The sequence below is a fragment of the Amia ocellicauda genome, chromosome 1 (assembly GCF_036373705.1).
Source record: "Amia ocellicauda isolate fAmiCal2 chromosome 1, fAmiCal2.hap1, whole genome shotgun sequence".
Lineage (NCBI taxonomy): Eukaryota > Metazoa > Chordata > Actinopteri > Amiiformes > Amiidae > Amia > Amia ocellicauda.
This window is the reverse complement of record NC_089850.1, coordinates 47548877-47572249: the sequence shown is the minus strand read 5'-3', so window position 1 is coordinate 47572249 and position 23373 is coordinate 47548877. Positions and strand designations below refer to the sequence as shown.

The window sequence follows — 23373 nt, the reverse complement described above, 5'->3', positions numbered from 1 at the left end:
TGAAGAGGAAAGAGGTACCTTGACATAGAAAATGAGCAGTTCTGTCATATTTAATAGCTCATTCCATTGTGTCTGCCTTATACAGCCAATTGTAAGCAGCAACTTCCAGGGCAATGATCTCATATCCCAAAAACACAGTTGTGTGAAGTCAAGTGGATTGAATGAAAGTTGAATGAAAGGTATTTGGATTGTAGCCGACAGCCAGCTGTGGGCTGTGTTTGCAGCCTACAGCACAGCCTCCATTCCTCTACAGGCACTGCATGCTTTCTGGCCTTCTGATTATTTTCAAATAATCCTTCCACTAGACCTCCTGGGAAATGTATGGTTGCTGCTGGATGAGGTGTTGGTGAGACCAGTAGGGGGCACCTACAGCGTGTGTGGATCCCAATGCCCCAGGACAGGGATGGGGACATTATGCTGTGAATAGGTACTGTCGGATGAGGTGTAAAACTGAAGTCCTGATTCCTCTGTGGTCATTAAAAACCCAGTGCATTGCTCAAAAAGAGTAGCCTATGGGTATTACCCATATTTCACACTATGGCCCTAATCTATGAGCCTTGCACCTTGGCACAGATTCTACGAGTCTCTGAACTCTACTGGAGGGATGAACACCATTCTTCCAAAAGATATTCCCTCATTTGGTGTTTTGATGATAGTAGTGGAGAGCACTGTCTAACACCAAAATCTCCCATAGGTGTTCAACTGGGTTGAGATCTGGTGACTGCGAAGGCCATAGCATATGATTCACATCACTTTCATTCTCATCTCACCATTCAGTGACCCCTTGTGCCCTGTGGATGGGGGCATTGTCATCCTGGAAGAGACCACTCCCGTCAGGATAGAAATGTTTCACCATAGGATAAAGTGATCACTCAGAATAACTTTGTAATGGTTTGCAGTGACCCCTCCCTCCAAGGGGACAGGTGGACCCAAACCATGCCAGGAAAATGCCCCCCACAGCATAACAGCCTCCGGACCCCCTCACGCAGGGTCAAGCAGTCAGGCCTGTACCGATCTCTTGGTGTCGCCACACATGCACTCACCCACTAGTCGAGAATATGGTGAAGGATGACTCCTCTGACCATATCATTTTTTTCCACATCTCTGTAAACCAGTGCCTATGGTGCCCCAATAATGACCCCTCTTTCAAAGTCACTTAGGTCCTTTCCTTTTGCCATCTTGATCCAAAATCGAGGTCAGCTGGTCCTGCTCAGCATTTGTATACATGCCACAGAGCATGATAGGATGTGAATTGCTTAATTGTATCATGCAGTACACCTGATTGGAGGCATCTGCATTCGTTATGTTGCTCCACTCATTTATTCAGGTTTTTCCCTTGTCATCTGTCTGTATATATTTACACACAGACATACATAAACACATAAATACATTTGACTGACTTTGTTCAACTTAATATCAGTTAGTTAGAATCAGTTACCTTGTTGCTTATGTGCCTCTGCCTTTGTAATTTAGATGCACTGATTTGCATATCCAGTGGCTAATTAAGTGAAAACGAAACAAAACATTCCAACAGCAAGTTATATTACATAAAAAATATATTTTATTTCACATCTGTACAAATAAGAGCAAAAGCACGTTCCAATGGAAAAATACTAGTTAATATTTGTAGAAGATTTCTTATTATATAAATATAACTTTGGCATTCATAAAATCTATCTGCAAAACTAAAAGCTTAAACAGTAGAAAATGGACACAATGATCGAAGCCATCCAGCGGCCTCCATTTGTAATATCTTGCAGTGACTGGCTCCTGACGCACATTTCCCTTTTGTGTCCGAGTACAGTACTTCTATTCAGAACTTACAAACACCCCAAACAGTCATGATGTGTGCTTCCTGGTAGCCAGACATTCACAATACAGTTGCAAGGCATTCGTGATGTGTTAGGTCGAGCCTCAGATTTGGGTTATCTAATGAGCTGATGATGCACTGCCTGCTACTATGGATTAGCAACATGGCGTTTGATGACAACATGCGAGTCAGTTAACAAAAAGATATTAAATGGTTTGCCGTCTTCCTGGTGAATTTGTACAGCACTGAGGTGCACATACAGAGCTCTACACACAGTCCCTCAGTGAATTCAGCCGCTTCCCCTGAAACGATCACTCCTCTGGATCATGCAACTAGCTAATGCTTATTTTTTATATATACATGTACTATATTTACATGTATTCAAATTTAAATATTGGAATTGCATAGATTGTTTCAGTTAATTATTACAGTGAAATGTTTTCCTTCAATATCATTTAATCACAGACTAGAGACCCTTACAAATGCAGAAGCCAACTGATGTGTTGTGCTTCTTCTACCACACCCCTTCTTCTGTAGTTGTTTTCTCAGAGCACACTGCTTTCTACTAATCATTATTGGCAGATGACCCAACAATGTCCCTAAATGGCCAAGATCACACTGCAGAGAAATGTCTCCGGCTGTGAATCTCCCAACTGTTGTCCAGTGACTCCTTTACAAACGTAAGGTTTCAACTGGATATTGGGGAGAATCCCTTGCACAAGATTTACTACTTGCCCTCCCCACTGCAGGACAGACTATAAAACTACCTCTTAAATTAATGTACCTGTAAACGGAGCACTTTATCTGTCTTTCCATCGGTCTGAATTTATCTTTCTTTTAATTTATATAATTGTTTATGTGTTAGACTGTTAAGAATTGAAGACATCTGTTTTGTCCTAATGTCTCTGAGATTCACACAAGATGTGAGGATGAGTTGCTAAAACTATCGCTAGTAGAAATGTTTTAGAAGAGCAAATTATTTACAGTGTGCTCCTGTAATAAAAAGTGAATACACAATGTGAATGTTGTTCCTCACTGTATCGTACGTCTCATAAACATTGTGTAGGGCTTGTCATGCATCTTCTTCATATAAATAATTAAACATATGCTTTTTCTAGCATATTAGACTGCTGAGACGGCCAACACAGACTTAAGACTTCGCTGTTGGAACAGTGTTGGACCTCAATAAACGGGAAATGAGATTAACCTATTTTAGACCCTGAAGCACAAAGATGTCGATCAAGCAACGTCAGTGATTCTGATCCGAAGCCGAAGAATTAAATACTGGTAATTCTAAGTTAAACTATCCCTTCATAATAAGGGAACATTCTGGCCTTCATACAATTGATGCATTTAAAGTGAAACTACAATGGTCCAATACTTAACGTCACAAGCAGCTGACTTCATAATCGATCAGTAGATTGTGCTCTTTTTTATATCGTTTCTTTGGTTTCAACATCATCAGGCTTTTAAATGAAGAACAAGTCGGTCTAATTCACTGGCAATAATATAGGGCTTGCTAATCCTGTACGTCTCTTATATTAAGCAAGCATTCTGTCAAAATGACAGGACCACTGTACATCATTTTGTAAGACATAAATAAATGACAAAGTATGATATAAAATGTTAAATAAAAGTCAAGAGTACATATTACAAAAACAAAATAAATAACATTTGGGGGGAAAATACCCTACAAATGTCCCTAAAAGGTCAATACATTTCTTTAAACTAACAAAATATATACACTGTATGGATCTGTTACAGTCTTTGTACTTTACTCGTTATATCATCACATTAGGCTTTAAGTAAAAGCAAAACAGTTCTCGGCATTACAAAGCTACACTGTATGAACTGAATTGTTAATGCCTACAGAATACCCTTCAACTTCAATACGGTGCAACACTAAAGCCAGAACAGCAGTTGAGACTCCAGTGTTGTGTAATGTCTGCTCTCCTCTTGTCATTCGCTCAGTTAAATGGAGTGCAGACTGGAAATGAAATACAATTTTTTGGTCACCAATTTCACCAAGTCTGATTCCATTTCTGCATACCCCCAGAGATGACTGAACAGGTGTGTTGGCAGTGTGAGGGTCCATAAAAAGACCTGTGGTCTCGTGTACTCCGAGTGATTTGGTTAGAGAAGACCGAAACAAGAGGGCAAATAAATAACGGATCTTGCAGATGTTGTTTTAAGTAACGTTACTAAGAAAGATGAGGTAGAAATATTACACACACTTATAAGAAATGTTCTGCCATGAGTTCTGCAACTCCGGCACTAATACATTCAGTGTTAATAACACGATTACTTAGCAGTTTCAGGGAAAGAGATGTTTTTAGTCATACTTGGAGAGTAAATTCCTGAAATTGGCTTGTTCTGTTGGACTGAACAGGCTCTATTTTCATTTCCCCTGCATGTCTGCACTGTTCATGCTGTATAGAGTGTCTGTGATTTTGCACACCCTTATCATTGGCTCTTCTAAGCAGGGTTTTGGTACAGAAGACTTTTCAGCCTCACATAAACCTTCCCACTATATTCTCCCTTTGTAACACAAACATGTAACTTGTCTCTGTGGCCAGATGAAGCGTTCTGAAACACCCTCCCACATAACTCCTGCACTGAATGAACTGGGGAGAGGCCAAGACCTGACAGAGTGCAACGCAGGGTCCTGCCGACCGGCGGCTCGGACACTCACAGTGGAAAACTGTCAGCCTGGGCCCAGACAGACAGCTCAGCTCTTTGGGTAGGAAGGTCTTGACTGCAGGATTTTGAGGACACATATTTCTAGGCACTTAGAGGAGCAGCACTGGAAGTCATTTCACAGGCTTACCTTCACAATACTGAAAGGAGACCCTAGAGTCACCTAGGGCCACTGACCAAAGCCACAGTTCCTGTTAGCTACCTGTAACTGTATACCCAGGAAGAGGACCTTTACATATTTAAACAGCCAAAATAATTCAGCAGAGGAGAAAGCAAGACAAAAAATATGTAGCACATATGAAAACGACATACAACCCAACAATAATCTGTTAAAAATAATCATAACATTAATACTGCTATTCAGATCCAAAGGACTCGTATGTAAACTCTATTCACAGCTTGGTCCTACATTCAGTAGTTTGAAAATCCCTGGCAAACACAAATGCTTGTTAGTCACTTCCTACTTGTTCTGTCTGTTAATTTTTTTTCTTTTTTTAAGCGTCGGCACAAACAATTCAAAGCTATTTCCCTTCCAGTTCATTTGCAAGTGGCCATCTTCCAATATGGGTCTGTAATGGAACTGCAAGGGAGCGTGACAAAGCAGCATTAAATATCACAGTTCATTATTGCGGAGGGGCAACAGATTGTCATTGAGTAATGCAGTTGTCTCCCATGTCCTGAGCATAGCTGTCTGATATTATATTCCTCAATTCATCAATGTCCTTCCGTAACTGACACACCTCAGAGAGCTTTGTGCCGAGACTGTCTTCAACCTGGAGGTTTTCATTCTCTTCAGCTGAACAGTTCATTGCTGTGAAACAGAAACCAAGAAGGAAAGTGTGAAACATACTCAGAAAGACAGCCCAAAGGCAGAAACAGTAAGGGGCTGTGATCTGTTTACATACTGGACTTACAGTCATTCAAAATATGAATTTATCTTTTAAACTAATAACTGCCTGCAGATTGTGTATAATTTGCTCATGTTTTTTTTCCCCAGTGTTTATTGAAATTTAAGCAGTTCAAGTCCAGTGAATAACCTGAAATGGTACAAAGGTAAGTGGTAAACTGTGAGGTTACAAAAAAAAGTTTAGGTTACGAAAAACTGAAAAATAATGTATATTTCAGAGTTATATACTGTTACTACACCTGCTTAAGCATTATTTGTCAGTGTTACACACAGCTCCTGTGCATAGAAGTTACACTGTATTCCTACAATGCGCACATCGTCTCATTCAGACAATCACAGATCACTCGGTTTCGATCGGATTTCTTTGCAAATAGGCTTGTTTTGTTCAGAACAACCTAACAATGAATCCAGTATATTGATATTGTATTGATGTTCCATCAAACACAGAGAAGTTCAGATCCAATTATGTAAAATCGTTGTGTATTAGTACATAGTAAACAGTCTTCCACCTTAACATTTTGAGCTCTTTACAGGTGTGTGTTGCTTCTACCAAAATGTGGATGGTCTTGTTTTGATCAGTAGACTGTCTGGTTCCAGAATATGTCATAATTGTCAATATTTTCTGAGATTTTGTATTCCTACTCAGACCAAGTATCCTCCCATAATATACAAATGGCGTAAATGGGGGGGGTGGGGGATAGCAAACACCTGGCAAAAACACAACAGTGAAGAGCACACATGGATTAAAGAGAAGCACACGGATTTGGTGCAGAGGGGTTTGTCAGCTTAAGGGGTTAAATTTTGTTAAACAAAACGATTCCATGGTTTATTTTTTATCTCCAATTGTTTAATTGTTCTGTGCTTTAATTTCAAAGTACATTGAGACATTAAACTGCATACATTTCAATCAAAACTGGAAAAATTGAGGTTCTAAAACAGTAGTGTATTTGTCTCAAGTCTCGAGTCTTAAATCTTAAATCCTCCACTGGGCCCCACTGCCCTATCTTAATGGCGCAACGGTGCGAGAGAACAGAACTTACACTTGATTCCCAGCAGCAGGCCGAGGTTGGGCTCCTTGCCCTGGGCTCTCTGGGTCAGGATGCTACACAGGGCCCTGAGGTCCATCAGACACAGTGCCATCTCCCTCAGCAGCTGGCCCACGGCACGGGGTGGCTCTTCTCCTCCCAGACCACTCGCCTCCCCTGCCTGACTCTGCTTCTGCGGGGGGAGCAGAAAGGTTAGTCAGCAGGTAACCTCATGAAAGGCATCACATCTTTCACCTGTTTTCATAACGGCCAACCCCAGCCTCCAGTAACACAAGTCTACTGTGATTGACTTTGCCAGTGATCTTTTTTTATAGACTGTGCTATGAACGGGGCCTATTTCGGCTGTTTTCTATACTGGTGTAAAGGGGTTTTGGTTTGAACTATGGAGGCAGGACAGGGATACATCTTGTTTTTCAATCTGCGTTAGCCAAGGAATGCGCTGCAGGCCTAATGATACCCATTATATAGACCCCATAGAAACATCTTGAATACACCTTGGCAGCTGTGTGTACAACTGTGTACAGCACTCCTATCTGGCATGAATGCTAACAATGCGTATGAAGGTAATGAAAGCCAGGGAGAACAGTAAGTTTACCTCCTCAGGTGTGAGAGAGAGTTTCTGCAGGTCGGCCTCTTTTTCTAGCAGCTGCTTCCTTAGGTCCTGTGAAATTGTTTTTTCCATCAACAGCTTCTTCTCTGTTGCCTGGAGAATACACACACACAAGCAGAATAAAGGACAGCACTGGAATTTGATAACATTTATAGCACAAACACAGAGCAGTTAAAAAAACAACAACAACAACAACAACAACAACAACACAAAAAACACTTACAGTCAATTCCAAAGTAAGTTGTTCTAGTTGCTTCTTTTGATTGTCTATGATCTGGCAAAACAAGAACACAAACATTAAAACAAACCTGAAAACATGAGCACTGACTCTTAGCTATCTGAAATGCATTTTAAAAACTATACATATTCAGCCTTTAAAGATGATCAAACAAATAACAACAGATCTTAGCTGGGACTGACATTTAAACTACTGTAGATCAGCTCTATATCTGAGGACTGGTTTGTGTGCTCTGATCTCTGTCACAGCTTCCGCTCGTGCTCAGGCAGCCCCGGCGCTCCTACAGGAGGGGGTGGGATACCTTGGTGCTCTGGCTGTGCTGCTCCTGGAGACGCGTGTTGTCGCATTCCAGCCGTTTCATGTCCAGCATGGACAGCCTGACGCCATCCTCAAGGCACTGCTCCACTTTCTGCTGCAAGCTACGCAAAGGAGCAGAGGCAACGGAGCAACGTCAGAGGAGAGAAGACGCCAGCAGTGACAAAAAGGGCAGGGAGGCTTTGTAATGAGTGCTGATACCCCAGACATGAAGCCTTCAGAACAGATATGGGAGCATCTCAACTGGCAACACATTCTGACTTAACTACCCCCATGGACAGATGCTCTCTTTTTAAGTCTTTTTAAGTATTTTTAAGATGAGCTGCCTTGACACATTATATTTATTATGTAGAAACGCACTGAAACATCAAATGAAACAGACACACATGCATTCCTATCAGGTGTGTGATATATATATATATCTGAGGTGTGTACGTGTGTTTTGCTATGACCTGCAAAACAATTAAACCCACACTACCTCTGTACAGAGCCAACCAGCTCCTTCTCCTTCTTCCTCTGGGACTCAATCAGGGTCTCCTTCTCCTGGACTAGGACTCGGCTCTGGCCCAGGCTCTTCTCCAGCTCACCGACTCGCTCCTGCAGCCCTCTGGCCCTTTCCTGAACAATGGCCAGCTGAGACACACAACACAAGCCCTTTTTCACAACTCAAGTATCGGCAACAGAGAGGCAGACAGCAGATTTCACTACTCAATAACTGAACTCATGGAAGACAGGGTGTGTTTGTGTGTGTGTGAAGAAAAGGAAGATGTATGCACTTTAAATACAGCAGGCCTCCTTTTTTGCTCCCTTTCTCCACACAAACATTTAACATTTAAATTAGCTTATTGTGTTAATTAATGTTTGCTAAAAAACAACAATATTCAGCTATTGACAATTGTTTATGATTTAACTATGTATTTATATGCTTTTGACTAAACAATACAACTGCTTCAACCTTTCTTTTCTTCTATAATACATTCTATTGAAAATTAGTACTTCTATATTTGTTTAATTTAATTTAAGTGTTAATGGCTTTATATAGGTCTATAATTCCAATTTCTATCTCTATAAACTCTAACTACCAGATTAGCACTTGGGTACAGGGTGCAGTTCAGGTGGCCCCTGTGTCACTGGTAACTAATGGTGTCTTTCACTCTTGCATATTCTTACTAGTTCTACTTTTTTCAAGTGGGATCTTATCATCTTTATCTCTTGGTTAGGTTACTCCCTTCCCAGCACCATCCCACAGGTAAACTGAGAGAAGGCGAGCGGCCGTACCTCCTGTTCCTGACTCTGCACATCCTCCAGGGAGGGCAGGTCAGCGAGGTATTTCTCCAGTGTCTCGATACGCTGCTGCTTTTCCTGGTTTTGCTCGCTTTCTCGTTGACATTTTTTCTTTAAGCTGCTGATGTACTTGTCTCTTGTTTTCAGCTATAAAACAGCAAGAGTGAATCAATTCAGCTGCACGGCCAAGACATTCACAGAGGACACTTTAGACAATATTTCTACTTTGATATACAAGAAAATGCATTTAAATTTTTAGGATGGAACATACAGGTTTGGGGCATATTTATGTGCATGAATAAGCTCTTATTTATTTTTATAAAGGCCAAAATTCACTTCAGTTGCTGCACCCTGATACTAGAGAGACACTGTCACCGTGCAGCAGTTCTGTGCAATCAAAATTTCTGTCTGAAAAGGAAAAATACAGTTGTACTCAGTATGAGAGAGAGCAAACATTTTCTGAATTTACAGCAATACATTCCAGTTTGAACAAACTCTGTTGGTTCATTGCCGATGAAACTTGGCTAACGGTTTTAGTTCCTGGATCCTTCATCGATGTTTGAACTCTAAAGCTCCAGGAATAGCACACAGTGTATTTCAAACACCCCATAAAATAAAACCACAACCTGTCTTCTAACCTTGATTAAGCATTTGACATCACCCTTATCATTACAACACTTAACAACACTGAATGAGGGTTTAACAAAATACATAATAAATAATTAGTTACAAGCCTGCTTACACCTCTAAATTATGAGGTGAAAGTGGATCAGACAGACATCAGGACTTATAACTGTTCCCCTGTGCAGTCAAAATCCAGCATCTCCTTCCAGACCATCAGTTTACAACAATGTCTGGGTAATTAAGTTTTTTAATCACTGCTGGACCGTGTGAGCAGAGGAAAAACAGAGGAATCGATAAGCAGAAAATAAATGCATACCTTCTCCTCCAGTTTTTTTATCTCCTCTGTGTACTTCTGTGTGTTTTGCTTCAGGAACTCATTGAGATGTATGACCTGCAGCTCAGCTGCAGCAGGCTTGCGTTGCAGCTCTCCATCTTCACAGCAGAGAGCATCTGATCTCTCCGAAAACTGTGCCTGCAAGGGTGACTTCTCGTACTGCGATTCCTGGTTAAATAAATACATAAATAACCTCTTGAATGTTGAGAATTAGATTGCTCAGCAGCAAACAAGAAGCACAGCTGACACAGTTACACAAAGTCTGACATTTAGAAAAAATGCAGAAAAATGTAATATACATTAATCTGTGTAGTTTATCCAAGTCATGATGTCACCTTCAGCAACACAGCAGGTGGCGGTAAAATAAATAAATAAAGAGTTCCTTTGTGCTTTTACACACAAACACACACAATATAATGTATGGATAGAGTGAAGCAAAAACAGAATTTGAAGATATAGTAACTACTAATGGACTGCTTTTAATCTGAAACTGAGACTGTAGTAAGATATGTGCTCAAAATACAGATGCATGCACACTTGACTGGGTCACGCTGTATTTGTATATAATCTACACTGTGGAACGTACCGTGATATTACTTCTTGAATTTGTGTTTGAAGAAACACATGATGAGGAATGCCTTGAGTAAAAATGCATAAAATGGCAATTCAAATGGAAAAGACTACAGAATCCGTCTGTTTGAAGTGATACAATTAGCAGAAACTCACGGTGCATTTGTGTATAAAGCCTCTTTCTATCCCTCTTTTATTAGCCCTAGCCTTGGAATACTCGACCTAAAATAGCACTGGGCAGTCCAAGACTAGTTCTACTCTGGGCCTGCTGACCTTGCCCTGGGTGTGCTAATAGACTGAATTAGGTGTTTACCTTCAATTTCAGGCGGTAGGGGTCGTCACAGCCCCCACGCTGACTCTGGATGACTTGTTGGACCCTCAGCTCATTTTCTCTGATCTTCTCATGCAAATAAATGATCTGCTGCTTCTGCCTGCAACACAGCACAAGCCCCACAGCACTGAAACGGTGTGAAAGACCACCAGACACAGACAAACACAATATCACTTCTTAATGCAACACGCCCAGTGGACATTGAGCAATATCTCTGTACAGGGATGACTGGATTAAGGGACCCAACTAGAGGAAGTCTAGAAGTTTAAATGGATAACATCCCAAATGAAGAGCAACTTCAAGCAAATAAGCAGCAAGCTTGATGAATAATTATAGAGATGTGATTGAGCTGAAATCTGTGTGGATGCAGATGTAGTGTATTTGGTTGTAGGTTGAGGCATTGTTGTTTATTTGCCAGTATAAAATAATTTTGCTACAGTTCTTATATTAAAAAAAAAATATTTTATTTAAATGACAGGCTGTAAATGTGTTAGAGCTGAAATAAACATCCGATCAGTCAAAATTAAATTTTAGGTTTGAATCTTTGACTGGTTTTCAAGGGCATTTGAATATTTATGTAATATTCAAGAGCTATTTCTCAATATATTCAGTGTTGAAGAAAATGTATTAATGCATCACTGTCCCTAAAGTATTTTTAAATATTAAAACAACAATTTGCTTAGATTTGATCAGATTGTAAAAGCACTGCAGTCCAAAATTGAAATGTTAGAATGTTTTCGGTTTCACTCAAACAGTTCAGGTCCCTTTCTCAGACCTACAATCACAACCATGATCTCAATTTAAAAGTCATATCATCCACTACTGTCATATTGATACTGTAAGCTCTACATGGCAGATGTCTGTTACTGTTCTGTGTGCTTCACCTTGTGTGTGAGGAGACCGCATTGCCGCAGAACAGGGAGTGTATAATATTTGCCGGCTTTGCTATATCTAAAGCAATCTAGAGTGATAGGTTCTCTCTACTGTCCATTCAACTGATTTCATGAATGAAGATTATTCCCCTCACTTACCTGTCAATCACCATCTCTTTCTGTCGCAGGAGACCCTCTTTGACTTTCAGTAAGGTGTCCCCTGGGAGAGGAGATCCTGTGAGAATCTACAGGAAGAAAGGATTCATACACTAGTGCATAGCTTCTAAACAAGACAGACAACACAGATACAATACAATAACTGAAAGATATAAAGTCCAGATGTTCTGATCTATTTGTATATATTCATGGCTTTATTAAACATTGAATTGTTGGAATGCTATGAAATACACAGGGCTGCACTAAATTTAACAATGTGGATTCGCCACCAAGAAACAATGCTGTTTATAGTGGCTCGTACAGCATTGGTATTAAGTAGCCTCTAGAGCAGGGGTGGCTAACCCTGGTCCCGGAGAGCTGCAATCCAGGTTTTCAAGGTCTCTCTAAATCACCAATCATTGGATACCTTGAACACAGGGACATTTTGCTTAATTAAGCTCCATGATTGGTTCAATTAAGCAGTTAACGATCTGGACAGAACAAAAATCTGTAGACCCTGCGGCTCTCCAGGACCAGGGTTATCCACCCCTGCTCTAGAGTAAACCAGATGCTTTGCTTCATTTTCTGAAAGCGGACAGTTATGCACGACTGCTTAAGCACGGGAGTGACTTCTGAGAGGTGTTTATGTAGTTATTGTGAATGTCCCTGAAAACAAACTTCTGAATTTGTTAAACATCGTTTTTAGCTGAGAGGCATGTTTTAGCACTCTAAAATCATTGAGTCACATGTGATGTCACAACTAGCATAAATATGGCGAAACACACAGAACCCTTTAATGTTCCAAAGGTTCATCGCAAGTAAACGTTTCGAACCATAGCTGTGGACTTGAGCTCTGCTGGGTTTTCTAGAGGTGTGAAAATGAAATTAATTTCATACACTAAAACCGTGTTAAGTAGTTTTCCCTCGCATGAAGAGAGTCTTGGCTTCAGGAGGACGTGCTGACTGCTGAGTGACAGTTTAATTTAAAGCTCAACGGAGCTGTTGAAATGGCGAGAGACTGAATTTCTGATTACTGAAGAGAATGGAGTTCGGGCCACAGGGCTGCAAAGCGGCGACTTGTAGAGATTTATAGTAAGTATATATCAGCACTTTCAAATGAAGTCTAGAACAATCCCAACCAATGCAAGAGTCTCCCTCTGGTGGCAAAACGTAATATCAGTAAGGAAGTTAGTCTAATTGTCAGATGCAATGAGGTTCTATAAGTTCAGTGAGCTAAGAGTTGTCTTCAGACTACAAAGCTAGTAATTCCAGTCAGATAACTCTTTATGATGCCTTTTCTATATCAACCCTTACTACATACTGCTCCTGTTTCCAAGCAGTGGCCTGTTGTATCCAGGTGTGTTACAGCTGTGGAGTTCACCTCTTTATGTTTTAGGGAACGCCAGTACAGCAGCTCCGCCAACTGCAGCTTTAATATTCACAGACCCACTGATGTATGTTTTACACACATCTCTCTCCACTTGCAGACACAAACGGAACAAATATATCTCTGTGCAGGAAAATTTGTATGCCTCTTTTGTTGCTGACAGATGTAGGCCTATGTTTTGTTCCTTAAGTAAACGCAGCAAAAATGATAGACAGCTGGGGGAGCAGCCCTTTGAGCCTCGCTCTGATGCTGCAGAATTGGGCTCTGTGTCCCCTGATGTCTTGACATGACTACATCACTGCCACAGCCTGGCGCCTCACAGGGCGGGGGCTAAAAAGCACCTCGAACTGTGTACATTAACTCTGCCCATTGCATTCCTCACATCCCATTGATCACTGTGGAAATGCTTTATGTGTTCAAGACTATAGCAAGTGATTTGTGGCTGTGTGCAGGTCAGTACACACTCTGGCTCACTCCTGCAGGACCTGATGGGCAACTCTGTGCAGTGAGATGAAGGACTATGCTAATAGTAAAACAAAAATTACACTTTTTACACTTTAAACTCACAAGCCGCCCCCTTGAACAACCACAGAACAAAACAAAAATTAAAATGCAAGCACACATGCTTCGCCCCCCACTCTCATTTACCATCGCCATTCACCCCCGCCCATCCATCCGCCAATGTTCGCACTCCATCCAACCCCCGTCAACAATTTGATAACTGACCACCCTGCCTATGAAATTTCTGGGGGAAACACTGCTCTGTAATGTATGTGGCATTTCCTCCACAGTCATGAGCCCTTTTATAATCACACATGTGTAACTTGTTAATTCAAGTAACTGATGAGATTAATCCCTTACCTTTGCCTTTAAAGCAGCTTAGCCCATTCATAATTAACATGCACTCAGAGCCCCGTCCTCTGACTGGAGAAAGCAGAGCCAGTGCCTGAAGGCCAGCCAAGGGTCACTCAGTCCAGAACAATCTTCTGGGTTTAAGGATTATCTCAAGGGACTTAGGTCACTTGGAAAATACACTTTAAATAAGGTGACTAACCTAACCTTTTGACTACCTAAGAAGGTTTGACAGTCTGTGCTCCAGTCACTTTTCACAGCATAATTTAGGACACTTTATGAATATGCAAATTAACGTACGACCCGAGCAGTTGTGAGTTGCTTTGCAGTGTGAGCTGGGTTACCATAACATCTTTAAATCTTACCTTCTAATAAATATTGATCAGCATCCTAAATGTGTGCATATCTAGAGAGCACAGCATCAGCTTCATAGATATCATGACTCACAAGAACTTCACACATTATTATTCCCACTTGAATCCATGACTCAAAAACAAGTAAAGCTCCCTAAGCAAGAACTAAAGTCACACAATAAAATGGTACAGGTCGTGCACAGCATGTCCACTAGGGGGCAGCCTAGGCTCATGACACACTCACCTGCGTCAGCTCAGCATTCTGACGGAGACACTCTAGCTGCTGTCCCCGTGGCCAGGCTGACAGGTCACACAGGCCGTCTGGAGCTGGCCTGCTGTACTCCACAGGGTTCGAGTGCATCTGCTCACTGAGCCACATCTGTGTCCTCACAGCAGGCTGGATGGGTGATCCCCCCACAGTCTGGTGCCCTAGCGGCAGGCATCTCTGTTCAGAGGCTGGGTGGCCTGGCCCCACTGGCTTGGTCTCAGGTAAGGCACTGTAGGTCAAGACTAAGGTACTGGGTTTGAGGGGCGAGGCAGTTGGGCTTTGTGCTTTGCTGCACAGATCGTACGGATAGCGGCGCTCACAGCCTGCCAGTGCCCTCTGCTGGTTCTGGGGCTCCTGCAGGTAGTACAGCTGGGATTTCTGCACCATGTTTCTGTCACCCACGTTTTCCCCTGTCACACAAGCCTTCTCGCCTGGGCCACACCTTCCCTGACCGCCGAGTGTGTCCAGGGGTCCATTGGCAGACTCTGTCCTCCTGGCATCCCAGGACAGTGTGTGGCAGCTACTCCAGTCAGCGACAGGCGAGTGGGGGCTGCGCTTGGAGCCGGCTGTGGAGGGCATCACATGGGCAGTGGGGATGGTCACCTGCGACCTGATGGGCTTGAAGGACAGCGTGCCACTGGAGCTGGAGTGATCTGAAACAGCAAGAGAAGAAAAGGAGGGAAAAACAAGTTTAACTGTCATTCTGCAGCATCTGTATGAGGGTACATTCATTCTCCATACAAGTTCAGGTTAAGCAAAGGTCCACACATGTCTTTTTGTTATACATTTTATGTGACAAAATACTGCTTAAGCTCATGAACTCCTTAATTTTTTAAAGCATTTCCAAACAAAAGAGATACAGGTGCAACCCAACATTGAGTGTCATCTGATTGTCTTCTACACATTTCTGAAGATGAAGCCCGGCATGCAATCTATACAGAACCAGGCTACTGACAGAGTATACAGAGTTTTTGTTCTTTTTCTTTCTTAAATCAAGAGCCAAACTTCATAACAGCCTTTAATTCACACATCAAAGAACAACACATTTTAGTGCCTGGAAAAGAAAGCATTACACATTACACAGCCGCCCCGATGTTATTGTGGATTTATTTACATTCATGTTCAGTTTTTCCTTTATCTTCTTTGTAGAGCTGTCATCAGAGTCAAACTTCATATGCCCACACAGAGAGTTTCTTTTTTTATAAAGCATTTTTTTCTCTTATGAAACTAAAAATATAGGGCAGCCCTGCACACGGTTTAGGATTAGGTTTTTCCAGGGAGTACAGTATACAAGGCAATGATCAGACTTTGTTTTACACTATTCTCAACTTCCACGTTGCATCGGGAGCCTACACTTCTGTAGAACAATAGTCCGCAGTCAAATTATTGGGACATCTCAACCAAAAGTTACAAACACTGTGCTTGTTACTGGAAGAGTTATGTAACAGCTTTGTATACAAGATGAAATGCCAAACACGGCGCAAACAACACAGCAGACAGATGAGACAATGCAGGATGTCTCACTGTCTCAGGAAATGGTAATTTAGTCCCTGTGGGAAATATCTATCATGACTTTCGTAGCATCTTAGGAGAGGGATGAGAGGTTAAAGGTTATATTTGTTGTAGTGCTCATGGATTCATCTAGAAAAAATAAAATTAAGTTGGCATTGCTTGATAAAAGTGGCAAAACGGACAAACAATCAACAAATACATTTTTAGAATTTGGACATTGAATTCCTTTTTTTTTTTTTTTACATGAGTATAGGTTGACACAAGCTAAGGACAGCCATGTGTTTAAACAGTCTGTGTCTGAAATTAAATTCAGTGTCTACTGTTGATGAGGATTTAAAATAATTCAGCCCAGTTGTACAATATAAACTCACCCATGCCAAGCATAACCAGGGATAATATTGGACTGTGCCCAAAGGGAGACAGAGAAGCTGTAGCACATTCACTCAGAATGAGCTGAACAGACAGTCACCTCCCACAATCCTCAGCATGCCCTCAGATGACCTCCATCTTCCCTCAGCAGAAGTACTCTCTCTCTCTCATTCATTGAAACAGCATAGCACGGGTTGCTAAAAAGTTTGCCTTGAACGGTCATTCAAAAGACTGTATGATGGGTCAATGTTTTGACCAAGTCCGCGCTATTAATCTGGCAAGAAATAAACTAATTAAAAGGACTATCATTCTTTGCTAAAGAGCAGCAACATGTATAATAAACTAATCTTGCACCGAAGACTGCTGTGTGTGTGATATGAGAAATGTATTTTAAAATATCTCATGTGTAGGTGTATGCACGGAGAGAGAAAGGACACTGCATGCTGTTCACTCACTAATGCTCACTCACTATTTCAATGAAAAGATTCAATATTTCAATGGTATATTTTTAAAAGTATAAATTGACATAGTCCAATCACACAGCACACCCTTTTCGAATGATAAACAATGCATCAGTCAAGAGGTTCAAATTATTTATGACTACCGTATTTTTTAACATTATAAAGTGCATTTCAGAAGGGATAACAGGCCTACATCTTCACGCTGAGTTGTGGAACTGAACCTTAACATTCCTGCTTGGAGAGGCGCAAGACTTGTTCACAAAGATCTCGTTTGAGGCTGCCTGGCTGTGCACCAACTGCAGAGCAGCTGGTATCTGCAGGAAGAGCCTCCGTCTGCGGCTGCACCTTCCAGCTGCTCACTATTCACTTGTGCACTGGAGAGAAATTTGGGGTGAATGGTGACAAAACTCCCTGTGTCAACTTGAAAAATCCCAATCCCAAAGAATGTTTATAGGTTTTAACACGGTTATGAATAAACTGTGTAAACCCATGGGGACTAAATTGCATTACAGAAAAGGCCAATTAAATAAATAAAAACTTACATCAAGACTATTTCAGAGGGGGTATAAATATAAAGGTTCAGCACCACATCCCTATATAGTCTGGTATTTTTATTTTTAACATTTAGTTTTAAAGGAGGGCTGTTAAGTCACCATATTTGATGAATGGTTTAAACATCCTAAAATAGCATCATCTGGTTCTGATTTGCATTGTTGCAGAGAGGCAAGGGGGGCCTTGCAGCTGAGCTAATAAGGCCTCCTGTCCACATTCAGACAGAAATTGCTCATAATTGGTAGATACAATCTGATGAAGTTATCTCAACCCTTTTCCACAAGGACCCTCTTTGATGAATCACAGTTTTCATATTATGCCACTAAGGTGCCCAGGATTGTTTTCTTGTTCCTCTCCCAACCTCCTGTCAAGCTTTGGTAGCACTTTTCTGAACAGAGACGTGAAACACAGACGGGGGGCTCTGCAATATGGGTCACAGCAGCCCTGGCATCACAGAGGCTTCCCTGCTGCTGAAACCCTACTCTCATAAATCAGTTTTTTTTTTTTTTTTTTTTTTTTTTTTACTCCTCATACATCACAGGAACTGGTTATGAAACATTTGCATTTCTGAAGAAAAAAGTATGCGCACACTTAGCGACGGCTTCTTCCCCCACAGAACCAGGTCAGGTGTGTGCAGTTAGTGAATTCCAGGTTACCTAGATTTAAACCAATTTACATAGGGAAACCCCGTGTGCAGAGATGCTGTTCATGCCTGGGCTGCGCAGAGTGAAAGCTGGGCCGTGAGGGCTGGACGGCACATCTGTCAGACAGAGAAGCAGTGCAGTGGGTGGCTTGCTCAGTAGCACAGGGCTGCTGCTAAGGAATAACACTGGCAGTGCTGTGTAAAATCAGAGCCGCTCCTCACACCCCCCAATCACAGCAGCAGTGCTCAAGCAGCCAGGGTCACGTTCCTCTCAACTGCTTTACATTCAGCAGTGTTTAAGGATGCCCAAAGTATCTTTTTAATGTAACAAGACAAGACGTCAATAACAGAATGTGGACCACAAGTCAATAACAGTCTAGAGGGAGTGAAACTGAGTCAGAACCAAATGGACATCACTTCCTTCCTTGTCATCTTCAGTGTTTATGGGTCCTTGAGCGATGTGATTTTATATCATACTTTTTTGGGTAATATATTCAATATAAATGTAATTAGCTGAGAAGAGACTCCAAAAGATGCATTTAAACACCAAAGAGCATCAATCATTAAGAATAAGAATAAGTTCCTGAGTGATAATACACATACACACACACACACACACACACACACACACACGATCCCACCTTCGCAGAACAGAGGATTTTATAAGAACTAAAAATCTACTCAAGTATGAAAGATATGTCCATGGCGATACCATTGTATCCTGCAAGACAAACAAAACGTTGGATCCTTCGGTAATGAGAACCGTGTGTGCAGACATTTCTTCCACATGTGCACACTGTTCTAATCATGTTTATAGAATTTAATTAATCTGCAAGATTACATCATCAGATAAACAGGTCCTTATGCGGCAGTACAAAGAGGATTAAAAGGGGTTGTTTAGCAAAACTGTTACTGTCACAGCTGCACACTGTATTTTCCACTCTGTTTTCCCAAATCTGTTGCCTCTTCGTTTTTATTCTGGACGATTTAAAAGTCACAGCGTATTTTCCCATCTAACACAGAATCTGGAAAACCATCCAAGCAGTTTCACATCAATTTCATTAGATTACACAGGCTTATCGAAAACACTCCATGTCAGATCAAGTTAACACAGGGAAGAATGTGTAAGTGATGCAATTCAGGATGCATCCATTCCACTCTTAGAAGGCTTATAATATAAAAAATTAAAATGCCAATAAAACAGCACAGATGGTAGCAGATTTGGTAAAGCTGGAGAGCCATGTTAATTAAACGTGGACAGTAGAACGTCTTTAAATAGAACGTTGTGTAATATTGTTGCTCCCTGCCCAGTACTGTTAAGCAATCAAGCACATGCTAGCATACCAAATGTTCTAGTGTGACTTATCCTGAAGTCAAGATGCACAGTGCGTCCTGTTATAGCCTGTGACGTCTGTTACCGCACTGAAAACATGTAACTCTGTACCCCTCACTTACAGTTAAGAAACATTCTGACCCCTGTGCCTGGAAGAAGATATACACGGTCTGGAGGAAACCCAGGCACTCCTGCCTCATTAGCACTTAGTGAGCAGCACTCTTGGGTTTCAGGCAGGCTACAAAAAGAGGAGGCGCCACGCAGGCTGTTACCAGGAAGAACACAAGACTCGCTAGGCTTGACCTCTCTTCACTCAGGGACATGAGGCAAGACATCCCTGATCAACAGCCCCTTCAGCAGTGTCCATTTTCAGGAGATCCAGTTGGTAAACAAGACAGGACTGTAAGAGCCATACCTTTCTGAAGACTTGAGAGCACCAGTCATCCCAATTAATAAATAGGCTACACCAATATTATATATATATATATATATATATATATATATATATATATATGCAGTACTGTGCAAAAGTTGTAGGCAGGTGTGAAAAAATTCTGTAAAGTAAGAATGCTTTCAAAAATAGACGTTAATAGATTATATTGATCAATTAACTAAATGCAAAGTGAGTGAACAGAAGAAATGTAATGACTGAAGTAAAACTAACTTCGAGACTTTTCCACCAATATTTTGCAAGCATTTGTTTCTTAAGAAAACAAGCTTAAGTGTAAGCTAAAGCCACTTTGCACTGAGAAACTTGCCATACAAACCAGTTACAACACATGACTTCAGCCTCTGCAGCTCAGCTGGGAGATGTTATGGCAAAAAAAAGTAATCCTCAAACTGTATTTCAGTCATTTCTTCACACACACACCTCCAACTGCTAATGTTGCATGAGGAGATCACAGTTCATGGTCTTATTTGTATTATTTGAAAGGGTCTCATGTCCGTTTATTGGAGGCATGTCAGAGGATATCCTTTGCCTCACTGCTGTGATTTTGTTGTCTGCTGTGGTGTTGTTTATAGATCCAGACTACACACGTTCATATCTGTTTGATCTTTGTTCTATAAAAACTAGACCTGTAGTCTTCTACGGCAACTTTTATTTTCACTTCCTAACACAAATGTAAGTATCAAGACAACACATTTTCCTGTTCCTGTTTATATTTCCTGTGAAATATCAGTGGTTGTTTTTTCATTATTTTAACATCTTCATTATTATTTCTAGATTTAAACAAGCACAATGACTCAGTCACATGCTGGTAAGATTTTGGTAAAAAATATAAAAGCTATATAAAAACATTTCATACCGCAGCAGAAGACAATAATTAGCAGTGTACAAATACTTAGTATACTGCATTATTTATAAAATAAAAAAGGGTAGTAAATGTGTAATAAGATGATGAGAGTCATAATTGTGATGTACCATGGTAAAATACAGTAACAGTTTGCATGGTGTACTGTGGTAAAAACACTGTAAAATGTAGTTTGGTAAAATCACAGTAAAGTGATTTATTTAAAGCAAACACACAATTTTTATACACAGTCATGTGCTGACGTAATGGGCCCCGGTCCAACACCACGCTGAAATTTGAGATGGAGGCAGGATATGGATTTTTATGGCATTTCAGAGCATTAGGCAGGATGCTGAACAGTCAGAAAAATAAACCATTTGAAATCAAACTGATTATAGAGTGAAAAATGCCATAAATCAAGTTTCACTTTCAATCACAGCTTTTAACGTCTATTCTAACCTATCAATAATTTGCCATATATATATCATTGTCTGCTGTCAACAATCTGCATTTTGATCCCAGTTTTAGCCTTAAAAATGTTATATTGCAGTAAAGAATAGGGCAGTGGATAACTGGAGTGAAAAAGAGCTATAGCTCAGTGTAGTAACAGTAAATTCAGCTTCCTAAATTTGTAATACATATTTTATTAATTAGCCTTAACTCTTAAAATACATCATAAATGTTGAGGACAACAACTTGAATTAATCCCAGTTAATATAGTAATATGCACATACACTTTAAACCGTCGCTGTTATGCTGTGTATTCATGTCGAAACTAACAGTTCCGGTAAAACAACAGTTCACCACATGCAGTACAGTGAGATTGTCCATCACAGGACGACAAGCAATGCAGCAATAGCTCTCACTGTACAGCTGAACCCAGGACAACAGACGGTCCCACGAATTGATCTTTAATCTTGGAGAGCTTTTTACATCTCATTGTACACTGTTCATAAATACTGCTCTATAAATTGTCTAGTTGCGGTTTTCCATATGGCTTTAATATTGCAGAAGAGGAAAAAGCTCTCCTGTTCTGTACCTTTAATTTGACCCAAACAGCTCTTTCTTGTTCAAGAAGTTTACTAAGTAAATGGTATCTATGTAGCACTAGCAGTCATTTGGTTACAATAAAGAGTGACTAAATCTTTAATGGGAGGGTGGGAGGTGAACTTAGCATATTGTGCATGTGCTCATGCTGTCCAGAAACTGAATTACAATGAACCCAGTCCAAGAGGAGCCACGAAGCACTCACAAATGCCAAATGTCAGCTCTTGAGAGTTTGCCGCAGGAGATTCTGAACAACAGATGGGCAGAGCAAACCACCGCGCACCACTCTCTACAAACACTATACCTGCAGGCTTCAAATTCAGCAACAAAAAACAAGTCTGAAAAGACATCAATTAGTTTTGTAAGTCATACGATCTTATTTTAGCAACTATATGAATACAGTTATAGACCTAATTGAGAAATGTTGGCTTGTGGTAAAGAAGTTGTCTTTGACAGGAGACAGTTTGAAGCAACAGTAATACAATAATACAATATAGGCCTGTGCTCATGAAAGCACAACAGATAACACTTCCAAGATGGTCTTCACAAAGCCAGACCCCCTGACCGACAAATGGGTGCACAGCAGGAATCAGCCAGATGACTGCCATGCCCCATCTGCACAGAGACTTCACTACATTCCAATTGAAGTAAGCACTGCAAGAAGTTGTGAAACACAGACAGACATTCAAAATACATGATATATTCAATAAACCAGGGCAACAAATAAAAACTACATGTTGGTAACAGAAGCTTTAGCTGTCTTCTTCCTCAGTTTGATAAACAAAAGATTAGCCTACTTAAAACCAAGTTAATGACACACAAGCAATTCTACCTCAACACCAAAACATGCACAGGGCATGTTTGGTATTAAAAGAGCGAGCACTGGCTAAAACAAACATTGGACCATTTGCATTTTATATGCAATGCAAAATGAACATTTGGTAAGGGAATTATACAAGCATCCTAAACTACCCTCCACTAATATGGTCATCAAACCAGACCCCCTTGGGAATTGCAAGGAAGCCCCAACCAGTGGCAGAATCACACAGCTAGCAGGCTTGGTGAGTATTTCCAGAACAAAAGAGACAAATGATTGCAGCTGAACACTTATCTGAAAAACAAAATAAAAAATGCAATATGTCACCCCGCCATCTATTTTCAAATTGTAGAACATAAATTGGCCCAACACATTAAAATCAACCACAAGATACTTCTTACTGACAAATTTCAAATTTAGCATTACCGTAAAAGAACATCTGGCTTTTTTTTTTTTTTAATCAAATGTAAGGTCAATAATAAAACTAATTATACTATACCTAGCAATCTGCTCGTGTTCAGACTGTATTTGTAATAGATTAATTCAGTGGTCGATAATTAACTTCTAATACAATCTTTGCAATTTATCTTGCAAATTATCTGTATTGAAATTCAAGGCTTAATTCATAAACCTGTATGATATTAAAAGTGCTTTAGAAACTAGGCAGGCTTTAGATGTTTGCTTAGAGAAAAG

The 23373-nt window shown here is 40.7% G+C and overlaps 1 protein-coding gene across 2 annotated transcripts in view; it reads right to left on the bottom strand.

Annotated features, from left to right (window-relative positions):
- Positions 1 to 1538: 1538 nt before the first annotated feature.
- LOC136751951 (centrosomal protein of 85 kDa-like) overlaps positions 1539 to 23373 on the bottom strand; it is a 46073-nt gene continuing 24238 nt past the window's right edge. For both annotated transcript variants that reach the window (XM_066707664.1, XM_066707663.1), the window contains exons 3-13: positions 14631 to 15307; positions 11798 to 11883; positions 10749 to 10866; positions 9848 to 10033; positions 8902 to 9054; positions 8102 to 8256; positions 7610 to 7727; positions 7294 to 7344; positions 7056 to 7163; positions 6455 to 6632; positions 1539 to 5318 (exon numbers count right to left, since the gene is read on the bottom strand). In XM_066707664.1, coding sequence (XP_066563761.1) covers positions 5155 to 5318; positions 6455 to 6632; positions 7056 to 7163; positions 7294 to 7344; positions 7610 to 7727; positions 8102 to 8256; positions 8902 to 9054; positions 9848 to 10033; positions 10749 to 10866; positions 11798 to 11883; positions 14631 to 15307 — 1994 coding nt within the window. In that variant the 3' untranslated portion in view covers positions 1539 to 5154. The remainder of the gene's footprint in view (positions 5319 to 6454; positions 6633 to 7055; positions 7164 to 7293; positions 7345 to 7609; positions 7728 to 8101; positions 8257 to 8901; positions 9055 to 9847; positions 10034 to 10748; positions 10867 to 11797; positions 11884 to 14630; positions 15308 to 23373) is intronic.